The following is a 12,747-nucleotide window of genomic DNA, read 5'->3' as shown; positions in this document are numbered from 1 at the left end:
CAACCTAAGTCATGCATTTGTTTTAAATACATATAATTCAATGTTGTTTACACCCAAAGTTTTTCATTTTTCCTCCAGCTATATCCATATACAGTGCCCTCCAGAGTTATTGGCACCCTTTTAGATAAAATAAGCTAAACAAGATGCAAAAACTGTCTTTATTGTTTTCCTCATAATATTTCATTCAAAATATTAACAGAAATCTAACCTTTTCAGTGAAGTAAAATTATTAAAAGAAAAACAAATGTGGACTTTAAATAAATATGTACATCCAAAACATGTGCCACAATTATTGACTACCCCTAGAAAATTATTTGATTAAGATCTAACTGAAGTATATTTCCCTTCATAACTTACATTTTAAGGTTCACCTGTTTGATTAAGAGGTCACTCATGACTTCCTGTTTCATTGGGGTATAAATATGAGGTGACAGGCCAAAATTCCCTTTGTCATTTATCACTATGGGAAAGACCAGAGAACACAGTGATGATCTGCGAAAAAAAGTTGTTGAGCTGCACAAATTAGGAAATGGATACAAGAAAATCTCGAAACAGTTGAAAATGCCCATTTCCACTATCAGGGCAATAATTAAGAAGCATCAAGCAACAGGAGAGTAAAGAATCAGCCTGGAAGAGGACGTGTGTGTACATGGACACCACACACCGTGAGGAGGATGGTTCAACCGGCAAAAGTATCTCCAAGGATCACAGCGGGAGAGTTGCAGAGGTCAGTTGAGTCTTGGGGTCAGAAAGTCTCCAAAGCGACCATCAGACGCCACCTACATCACCACAAGTTGTTTGGGAGGGTTGCCAGGAAAAAGACATTGCTTCGATTATCAACAAACTAAAGCGTCCACAGTTTGCCAAACGTAACTGGGACTTTGAATGGGACAGGGTTATATGGTCAGTGACACCAAAATAGAGCTTTTTGACGACAAACATCAAAGGTGGGTTTGGTGTAGACAGAACGATAGCCATACAGAAAAGCACCTCATACCCACTGTGAAGTATGGTGGTGGATCTTTGATGTGGTGGGGCTGTTTTTCTTCCATATGCCCTGGACATCTTGTTAGGATACATGGTATCATGGCCTCTATCAAATACCAGCAGATATTAAATGAATACCTGACAGCCTCTGCTCGGAAGCTTAAGATGGGCCGTGGTTGGACCTTCCAGCAGGACAACGATCTGAAGCACACCTCAAAATCTATTCAAAAATGGTTTATTGACTACAGAGTAAACACTTTGCCATGGCCATCACAGTCCCCAGACCTAAATGCCATTGAAAATGTGTGGGAGGAGCTGAAGAGGAGAGTCCACAAGCAACAACCTCGGAATCTGAAGGATCTGGAGGTATTCTGTGAGGAACAATGGTCTCAGATCCCGTGCCATGTGTTCACCAACCTCATCAGGCATTACAGGAGGAGACTCAGAGCTGTAGTCCTGAAGGACGCTGCACAAAATATTAAATGAAGGGGTGCCAATAAGTGTGGCACACATGTTTTGGAGAACAATATTTATTTAAAGTCAACATTATTATTATTTTAAAAATAAATGTACTTCAGTAAAAAGGTTAGATTTGTGTTAATGTTTTGAATGAAATATAATGAGGGAAAACAATAAAGACATTTTTTTCAACTTATTTCGCTTATTTTTACCAAAGGGTTGCAATAATTCTGGAGGGCACTGTATATTATACAAAAGAAAGAAAGTACGAAATAAGAAAATAGTTAAAGTGTATTATTTAAACATTTGTATTGACATTCAGAATCAAACATAATAATACATCATCATTATCTTTTTCTAAAATAACCCATTTTAACATTTTGAAAGACGAATAATAATAAAGACAGCAAAAGATGTAATAGGTTTTTTTTCTTAAAAGAAATTAAGCTTTTAAGGCGTAACATTATCAATCTAGCTTCCGCAGTGTGACACAATCATTCCAATTTATTTTATAGTATTATCTAACCGGTTTTCCTTCCTTGGACCACTTTTGGTAGGTACTGACCACTCCAGACCAGGAACAAGAGCTGCAGTTTTGGAGATGCTCGGACCCAGTCGTCTAGCCACCAGAATTTGGTCAAAGTCACTCACATCCTTACGCTTTCCCATTTTTCCTGCTTCCAACACATCAACATTGATCTTCACTTCCCCTGTCAGTGAAGGTGTTATGGCTGATCGGTGTATCCCACTCAAAAATCTTTAACAACAACGCTCTCCTTCAAACCATGGTAATGATGTGAATTCAGATTTCCAGTTCCCCCAGAACCAATGGTATTTTGAATCAACTTTTATCTGTAGCCATGCACGCCCACGTGGCAGACATTTAGAGCCAGTTATCTGTTCTTGTGACCTCAACACAACACCCTGAAACTATCGAGCTGCTGTAATGAGTCAACGAGAATGTTAGAAAATCTGAAGTGAATACATTATACAGCTTTTACAGTTTGAATTGAATAGACTAGGACTCATAAATGGAGATCATAATCTACTGTAAAGTTGTTCCAGTGAACAGAAGCACTTTCTTTTATTGCTGCTGGTTTCAAGATGCAGGCGTTGCTATGGAGGCGCGTTTGCTGTGGAGACGTGTCTGCTGGGACACTACAGGATGCTTTGAATAAATTGGCTCCATCACTCAGTGCAACCTCTCTCTAGTTTTACACTGCAGTGTTGGCCCGGAGTAAACAGCAGTCACTGTAAAGTGTTAATTTATGAAGGTTAATTTACGAATTTCTATATATATATATATATATATATATTCTAAGAATGTGATTCTGAAGTGTGATAATGAATCAATGACATTTGAGATTTTAATTTAATGGAATACACACACACACACACATACACACACACACACACACACACACACACACACACACACACACACACACACACACACACACACACACACACACACACACACATACACACACATACACACACACACATACACACACACACACACACACATACACACACACACACACACACACACACACACACACACACACACACACACACACACACACACACACACACACACACACACACACACACACACACACACACACGACCAGAGGCTACTACTAACAGATACAAGAAAAACCCCATCCTTAATGCGCCTTCAAAATAAAAGCTTTCATTGTGCCATGTCTGAAATGTTTCTAACTTCTGAACGTCCAGAATTGGAATTAAGCTGAGAAAAGTATCAGGAGACCCCCTGTTCTTTACACACACACAAAAAAAAGTCATTCCAACAGACACATACTTTGCAGGAAGAGACGTAAAATGAACAGAGAAAACATAAAGCTTGCAAAATGCATATGGTTTCATCACAATCTGTTTTCAATGTCTTTATATAAAATGCAGTGGGTGAACGTAATAAAATACATTCAAATGTAGTATTGTACTTATAAATACCATTTTGAGGTATTTATAAGTACTTAAGCATTTTCGTTTTGGGAGAGAGATTGAATTACCTTACAGAATCAGAGTATTAGCTATTACAAATATATACATTAAGAAATAATAAATACACATTGACATATTATTGATGGCAAGATATAGAAGCACTATATAAAGTCATTAAAGTGAGTACCATCTTTATTAGCTGGGATAAACACATGAATGCATCAAAAATTATATTGCAGTATTCTGAAATGGGACCTTACGCATTAAGTGTTTTTACTAGTTATACTTAAACGTATTTTTTCACGCTAATACTTCTGCTTGAGTTACAATTTGGAAACAGGACTTTTGCTTTTAACAGAGGATCTATACAATTCAGTATTGCTACTTTAACTCATGTAAAAAAAGTACTTCTACCACCAGTGATAAAACGTCATAGTTAGCCTCCATATGGCCGCCAGTGCGCCGGTGTTATAGACAGAAAACCCTTTACGGTGGTTTTATTTTGAAGGTGGAGGCGGAAGTGTGGTTGCATAATGTCCGCAACTGACACTGGTCTCCCTGCAGAGAGCCAGAGAGACAGACAGCTGAGAACATCCGCCGGAGAGCAGACAGACAGACTGCAGAGTGTAGTCGGTGCAGGGACAGCTCCAAACACAGACACAGGAAAATGGGAGTCGAAATCGAGACTATAACCCCGGGCGACGGTAAGCGAGGACACGGACCGGAAATGCGTTTTTGTTAATTGTACTGAGTGCATATAATGTGTTTTTGCATGTATCCAACGGAGCCGCAGAAACACCGCCTTCATAGCGTAGTGTGCCCGTTATAATAAGCGCCTCTTTGGTTTCTCCATAGGAAGGACTTTCCCCAAAAAAGGACAGACGTGCGTGGTGCATTATGTTGGTGAGTTTTAAATCAGAAACTTAAAATCACTCTGCATGCATTCTGCACATTTCATGTTCTGCCCACGAAGGCCATGCAAGTGGGCTGCGGGCAACTGTCTACTACAGAATGAAAAATATCCAAGCATAGTATTACTGTAAGTGTAAATCCCTATATAACACTCTTTTATGAAATGGCACAAAGCGCGATAAACTATGCACAACAGATTCCCCCCCTTCCAGTCAGTGATTTCTCAGTAGGGCAAAGAGGCATGACTGTCAGTCACCGACAGGGCTGCATTGAAATGTAACCCCTTCGCCACATTTGCACTGTGTGGATTAGTGCTGGAGATACTGGGATGTGATCCCGTGCACAGCAGGAGACAGTGTCTGTGTCCTGGGGACAGACAGCGCGCTGGATCCATCACTGCGTAAAACAATGCGCGCTCTAGTTTTTGGGCCGAGCGCTCCATTACAGTCTCATCAAGATCAGTGCGTAATTTGTCTTGGCTGGAGAATTAAGCAGAAAGAAAAAAAAAAAGGAGACGCAGACGGATTCCGCCGCAGGGTTCACTCAGAGGCCCAGACAGACAGACAGACAGCATATTTAAATCTCGTCCGATTTCCGCCGCTTTTCTGTCTTTGTTGGAGTTTCTGGGGGGGTTGGTGGCGTTTAGTTGAGCGGATTATAACCGTCTGGGCGACTAGTCTGCAATACAGCATGCAGTGTTATTCCTTAATGTTTTCTCCACAGACGCACAGTGTTTGAATGGCACTATATTTGAAGTGATCCTAATCTTTCCTCTTAAAGAACTATATGGCATCTCTTACTTATTCATGTTGTGGCCCACAGTGTCAGTTGTGTTGACAGCTGTGGAACCAACATACAGTACTATATTTAAGACTGGTTATTTTTATTATTCATTCATGTAATTATTTGGTGTATAGAATGTCACTATGAAGTCTATTCGTTTCCCAGAGCCGAACTATCTTACAGTGTCTTATTTTGTCCAAAACTATAGATTATAAAAAAGACACAAATATATAGATTAATATAATTAAAGGCTAGTAAATCAGAACATATTCACATTTTAGAAGCTTGATCCAGTAAGACATCTTAGGTTTGATAGGATTAACACATGATCAATGTAGCTGCGAAAACATTTTCTATGACATGAATTATCTGATTGTTTTAGTTTTGGTTATTTCCAAGAAGGACTTAAGTTTGGCTTAAGCTTCATCCGGGACATGAATGGGTGAGGAAAATGTAACTTAAAGGTATGTTTCATATGAAATGCGTCACAGGTTTCCCACACTGCGTAATATTAGGCTGTATTAGGATATGCTTTTTTCCGTTATGGTTGATTGCTGTCATTAACATTGATAAAATATGTTGTTTTCAAAGGCATTTGAAAGTATCAAACATTAAGTCACAGGCTCCTCCAACAATGCAACATAAATAAAGTATAAATATAAGACATAATAAAACTATTAAAAAAAACGATTGGCTGTTTGCACACAAACACACATGCTAAATGCTAATGCCCACAAAGATAATGCTAACATGCTGATTTTTAGCAAGTTTAATGTTTACCATTTCCACAACCATAGTTTAGTTTGTGTTAGCATGCTTACTAGCGATTCGCTAGCTAGCACTTAAGACAACGTACAGGTAAGATGGGAATCTATTTGGGTTAGCAGGTTGTAAACCAAAGTATTGGACAAATAAAAAGTGGGCCTTGAAGGACGTTTTTGGGATTCATCCTCTGGGGAATACGAATGTGTATACTTAGACAGCAACCATGCAACAGTTATACGGATATTTCTGTCTGGACCAAAGTGGCGGAGGTACAGACAGACAGTCATTCATCAGCAGCATATATTAATCAGATGCAAAATGGGATTTCAGATGGATTTGACTTCCCGCCGTGCTAGACTATAAATTGGTCTGCACCTATTCTTAGTTTGGCAAAGCAAGTCTCAGTCTTCTTGCCTGGTAAGACAGACATAACTCTCTCTGTAATACAAGCCTCTATGCTTCAAGATTATGTAACAAGACCAGATTTGGGCCTCTCACAGTCAACCCATTTTTTGTTTCTTTTAAGCATGAGTGTTCATATTCTTGGTGTTGTTTTTAACATATCCCACAAACTACAGGATTTCCTCTCTGGGTGGTTTCCCTTCCTGGCAGGCTACAAAGCAGCCTTGAAATGCGACATGAAACAGGATATTCCATTTGACAAGCCTTTTCAAATGTAGACATCCAAGTGAGGATCAGACCTTGGATTTGCTTGTTTTTGTGAAAGCTCTGCCGGCAGGAAATGATTCATGTTGAAAATGTCAACAGTGTTGTATGGGGGTGAAGTGCACTGTATTGGCTTTTACTTGGAAAGGTCCTTTCAGCTCTAACTGATAATTCCATTAGGCTGCTATCCTGCTGTCCACAAGAGGAGAGCACACCCACTCCAGCCTGGATTACAGGCTGCATCACGCCAGCCGCCCCCTGATGTGCCTAACAACATAAGCAATGTTGCACCTTCTCCCACACCACACACACTCACATCACACACACACCGCCTCGCTGCTACTAATAACAGTTAGAGCGCTGCAGGAAATAGTCTTGGAGGGGTGCTTTTCTGCGGTTTGAAGCGTGTGTTTTCCTGACTGTCACACTGAAACCCACCCTGCAGACAGCTGCAGCGGCTATTTCTGAGATCCTTGGAATCTCTTCATTGGCTTTCTCAATATGCACACAGCAAGGAAGATGCATGTGGGACATGCTTAGAGGATGGATTTGTTTCCAATGGTTATTTTATGAAATGTTATAAATACAGCTTCTTCATCGCTAATGTTACTGCAGAGAGTCTTTTGACATCCTTATCATGTCAGCACCATAGACAGTTTAAATGAAGTTGACTTAGCTTATGGGTCTGAAAATGAAGTCCTTGTCAAATTGCGTTTTTTCCCGAATGGTCAGCAGGGAGCGACTCCACTTCTTGCAAAAAGACATGTATAACAACAATTAAAATAAAACCTCCTTTTCACTTAAATGTATACCCTTAGGGCGGGTTCACATTTAACGGTGAAGTTATTGAATTCAACCTATGAAAGAGTGATTCATTATTTAAATATTCCAGTTAGAAGATTGCGTTCCCAAAAACGGTTCAGAAATAGAAAAAAAATCACGTGGAAATACAGTTTGATTATGGAATACAGCAAGTGTTTATTTTGGCTACTTTGCAATTACAGTCAATTGTTATAGTAATGAACATGGTCCCACTTCCAACATTGTATCCAGTTCCCTTTTAACAATTATGTTCAAAACAGTCAAAAAAACAATGGGTGCGTTTGACTAAGTTGTCTTTGTTCATACAGTTCATGTTCTTCAGCAATGATTGTCTTAGTAAGGAATCCTGTAATGTTGTGCATGTTCAGATGTAATTGCTAGAGCTTTTCCCCACATTATGAGGTTGTGCATTGTCTCTCTCTTTCTGACCGTGTCCGTCTCCATCACTTTGTCCGCAGGCTCCCTGACAGACGGACGTAAGTTTGACTCGTCTCGTGACAGGGACAAGCCTTTCAGGTTCAAGATCGGAAAGCAGGAAGTGATCCGAGGCTGGGAAGAAGGTGTAGTGCAGGTAAGCTGGACAACTGAACTCACAATACTGCATTTTCATTCAAGTCAATACACTTGAGCTTCGTAAATTGCCACAAATTCTTCATGCAGCACTTAATTATTCCCTAAGAGAAGGTTATTCTTGACATGCTACAGTGTACGCTGCAGGAATGAGTTCTAAAATCTGGAAATAAGTTAGCATTGATGCAATGATTGATGCAATTAAATGGGTGTTTGATAAGATGCCTAAATAAGTCTGCGGTTAACACAAGCGTTACAGGTTTTCACATTTGGTTCTATGAAATAAAAAAAGTAAATAGATACTCCACTCCTGGATTTTGAAGTTTTTTCGTGTCTTTAAAAAGCATTTGCCAATAAGTGGCTAAATTTGTAAAGTGGTTGTTAGGGACATTGAAAATGATCATGCCGAACACGAAACTTCTATACTCAGCAGCAGTGACATTGAATTCATGCAGCAGTGTATATAGGCTGTGTATGTATCCTAAAATTAGCTTTGTACTTCTATTGATTTCATTTTCACTTTAAAAAACCCAAATAATTAATTTCACTTTTGTTGCCATGCACACAATTGTCTTTTCTTTAGTAATCCAAAATCCAATAAAAAAAATCGCATTGGCTTTTTGTTGAGGGAACAAGCGTGTTGCTAACTTCTGCACAAACAACAGTCATCACTTCAGTACTAAATGGAACAGACTTCAAAGAAAATACTCAGGCAATTAAGCATCACCAACAGTCATTTGGAGGCAGAAATAATTCCAATTTCAAAAACAACTAAACTCATTTTGCTTATGATAATTTCGTAAGTTCATCTTTTGTAATACAATAAGTATTGACATGGTTCCACTATCGAGATTTTCCCATTAACGTTTTCATTAACACAACAGCAGTGGGTCATCATTACACACTGCGTTATCTCATACACTCAGCTTTGCAGCATTTAGATGAGGTGAAGCTGGTTGCTGTTGAAGAGTTAGAACATCAGTTTTAAAAATCTCGATAAGGCATTAACATAATAATAAAAATATGCTTTTATTGCAAAGGGAATACCCAGCAATAACGAGTAGAGGAGTAGATTTAGAAATAATGAAGCATCATTTCTGGGAGAGATGTTTTCACAGTCCCCTGTGGTTTATTATCCGACTAAGACTGCAGAGATTTCATTATGATGTAATTAATATTATCTTGTGCTGCAGACTAGCTGTTCCTCACCATGATGTTTTTCTCTGTTCTCTGTTTGTGTGTCTACTTGTTCCTCCAGATGAGTGTCGGTCAAAGGGCCAAGCTGACCTGCACACCTGACTTTGCTTATGGAAACAAAGGCCATCCGGGCATCATTCCTCCTAATGCTACCCTCATCTTTGACGTTGAGCTGCTGGGTTTGGAATGAAACAAATTCATGGCCTGTTTCTTTTGTTATGTGTAAGTAATCTGCCAAAACGTACTAACTGCTGGTAACTGTTGGGTTAAAAAGTTTTAGCTACAAATCACATTCTTCCTGTGACAGTAGAAGTCACAGACTAACATCGGCTAACATTCTACTGTACGTGCTAGTCAAATTAGCTTAGTTACGTTGTTTTTCATTTCATACAAAAGTTGTTAAAGTTGAAGTGTTAAAGTGTTTATACAGAGGACATATTAGGAGCTATTTGTGAAGAGTGCTAAGCTTTTAACATACCTTAACAACCTTAGCCAGTTTGTTACCTAACATTTAGCATCTAACTAACAAACTGCTACATAGCTGCTAGGTGGATTTACCAACTCAGGTCCTTTATACAGATATTTCCGCCTTCGTTTAAAAGTGTTTTGTCCACACAACCTTCTTTTTTTTCAAAATATCTCATTGGATTTCAAAAAAAAACTTTGATCGTTTGCTTTAAGTGTCGGTGAAGGCTACACCAACAATACATCAAACGCCACAGAAGAAGATTCTGAGCATAACATTTTTTTCCTTTGGTGGTATTTACAAATGAAACATTAGTAAAAAATAAAAGAAGCTAATAATTCAGTTTACTTATACATATTTCTAACATATTAATAGGACCAATGTACTGTGGATAAACTGAAATGCATCTCAAAGTGTGAACAATGTGGTGTAATGGCTGCTTAGCGTGCACAATAGTGGTAGCCATGTTGTTTTCTTTTCTAGCACATGCTAATTACCCAAAGCAGTGATAAGCATGAGTAAATTGAGGAGATGACATCAATCGTTTCCCAACAATGCTCATTTTTTAATGTCCACATGAAGATAAATTAACCAGAGTTTTGAAAATATCTAAATTAAAATCTGTATTTTATTCAACACATTCTAAAATCGACTTCTGCCCCACTACATTGTTCCTCTTTTCAGTTTATACTGAATGGCTTAAACAAAAGTTAATGGTGCAAATCATAATTCAGATACATTACAAATATTGCTTTCTTGGTATCAGAGATAACAAAAATACATTTTACATGAAAGAAATAACATTTCATCGGCCCCCCAAAAGATCAATCAGTTAAATTTAAACTTCATGTTTTAAATGCTGTAATGAGCCGGCCTTTACGGTAATCTATCTCTGGAAACATGTAATAGTTGTTCAATTATAGATCTCATATATTTCAGGCAGCTATCTCTTACACAAATAAAGTGTACGTGCAGACACTTGTTTAGAGTGGTAATCCTGCTCGGCAAATGTTTTATCGGTTATTTTTCAAGAAGGTGCCATTTTTAGAACCATCCTTGGTAGTGCAGTAAAAATGCGTACAACTGAAATGTGTGAGTAGACTTTCTAAACACACTCTATTCATAACAGTGTTGTTGAAAATGGTCAACAGTACAACTGATTTATCGTTAATAATCTAAATAATGCTTACCTCGTTTCAATCATTGGGAAACACTGTCCTATTCGACTAAGCACACTGGAATAGGGACACTTTGGCCATTTAGTCTTTCCTCAGAAAAATACCTTGGTTTTGTGTATGCAGGATTTGTATCCAAAGTATATTTAAAGGCAAAGGAAGCAGATTAGTGTGTGGGCAAATGTAGTTTTTACATTGAATATGACAACTATTCAAATCATAGTATAGCCTGCTTAACATGAGTGATGGCGTAATTTGAGGAAACACATAGTTTTGTACCAGCCAGTATTTACATTAACCCTGAAATTTGTTTAGGAGACAGTAAACACATTTCCATGTCTACTATTTTTGCCTTCTAGCTGCTACTCATTCTCCAGAGAGCTGCTTGTGTATGCATATTATGTACCTACCGGACAGATAAGATTTTTGGTACCAGCCAGCAGTCTGGCAGTCTTGGGTCAGATGAGGAATGGAGAAAGTCAGATTACTACTTTAAGTGGAGATTTAGCATTTTGATTAAACCCTTAGACAGTGAGGTAAATCTGAGGCAGGCTATTATTTGTCCTCAATCCTAACTTTCCCCCCCTTTTCTCCACAGGTGACTTCCTACCCAGGTGAGCTGGAGAGAAGCTGCACTTGATTTTACAAGAGGCTTGAGTCTATAGTTCCACTATGACAGTTTGTGTTATTTTGTCTCTGTGACTGAGTGAATTATATTTTTCCATCATATTCTTCCTCCTAAAAAAACCATGGGCCATAACCTTACCAACCTCCATGTTCTTAAATCTTGAATTATTTTGAATTGCGCTTTACTTCTTTTTTCTTTGTGTTTTTTAGTGTTTTGCATGGTTACGCTGAAAAGTACAAAATACCAATGAACCACTGGCAGCGACATTCATCCCTTATGCGTATTATAATGTTTGAGAGCTAGTCCTTGTTTTATCACTGAAACAAAGGAAGTATACGAAAAAAATGAAAAGCACACATTTGTATCACCACCAAGTGGAACATCAGGACAAATGAAATGAGTTTCTGTTAGAAAGTAAGGCTTAGTGCTGATTTAGTGGCGATATGTAGTGATATGACAAGTATTTGAAGCCTTTAATGGTGTAACACAGGAACTATTTGCTTCACAAAAAGCCTATTTATACATAGTACCACTGTTTTACCTTTAATTTGAATTACTCCATTGTCTGAATTCTTGAGGGGTAATTGGCGCAAAGGACAACCAATCACAGTTGTAGATAGTTCTAATGTGTGCCTAAATATTTTCACCGGACACATGGTTACTACCTTGCCCTGTCTGCATGTTTGAGGCCCAAAGGAACCCTTAGTATGTACATGTAGAAAGCTTTGCATCCAATTTGCATTATTATTGCCTTTCTCATCTCGCCAAGTCTTTAAACCCCATTTAAAGCCATACACACGTCCAACAGTGCAAAGACAGGATTTGCGCAAATCAATTGGATTGTTCTTTTTTTTTCTTCTTAGAAATAATGGGAAATGCTTGAAATTTACAAAAAGGGGGTTTGAGGAACCAATCAAATTGGGACCTCCCCCCCATTATTTTCTGTAACAACTTCAATGATGTATTTTTCAGATGCCAACTTTCTATCTTGGAGAATCGACAAATCTAATGTGTAACCTATGATGATAGTTTTTTGTTTTTTCTGCCAGTGTCAGGTAAGAACCACACTGCGGATGTGAAGTCTGTGTTGTGTTAGAAAAAGAAGCTGACACAAGGGCAATCGTAGTGGTTTTGTATCTCAGATAAATAGTTTTAAATGGAGTTTAATGAAGGAATATGCTGGCCTGGCTGTCAAATATTGACCGTGGCTGTCGGTGTTACATATTGGCTGAGCTGCAGCTGGAGCGGCTCCTCTGTACTGTGTAGTTATTTGCTGATACTTTACTGTATGCAGACTTAACCAATGATGACATATTTAAAATAAAAGAAGTGCTCTCCACTTGCTTTGT

At 38.4% G+C, this 12,747-nt stretch overlaps 1 protein-coding gene across 1 annotated transcript; it reads left to right on the top strand.

Moving 5' to 3' along the window:
* Positions 1-3,936: 3,936 nt before the first annotated feature.
* Positions 3,937-12,737, top strand: fkbp1ab (FKBP prolyl isomerase 1Ab). Its single transcript, XM_063891710.1, has 5 exons — positions 3,937-4,118; positions 4,270-4,317; positions 7,821-7,933; positions 9,191-9,351; positions 11,369-12,737. Exons 1-4 carry the CDS (start codon positions 4,082-4,084, stop codon positions 9,317-9,319), a joined length of 327 nt encoding a protein of 108 aa, XP_063747780.1. The 5' UTR covers positions 3,937-4,081; the 3' UTR covers positions 9,320-9,351; positions 11,369-12,737.
* Positions 12,738-12,747: the final 10 nt, after the last annotated feature.

Source organism: Eleginops maclovinus, chromosome 1, assembly GCF_036324505.1.
Source record: "Eleginops maclovinus isolate JMC-PN-2008 ecotype Puerto Natales chromosome 1, JC_Emac_rtc_rv5, whole genome shotgun sequence".
NCBI classification, from domain to species: domain Eukaryota; kingdom Metazoa; phylum Chordata; class Actinopteri; order Perciformes; family Eleginopidae; genus Eleginops; species Eleginops maclovinus.
The sequence above is the reverse complement of the archived record's forward strand: the minus strand, read 5'-3'. Positions and strand labels throughout refer to the sequence as shown.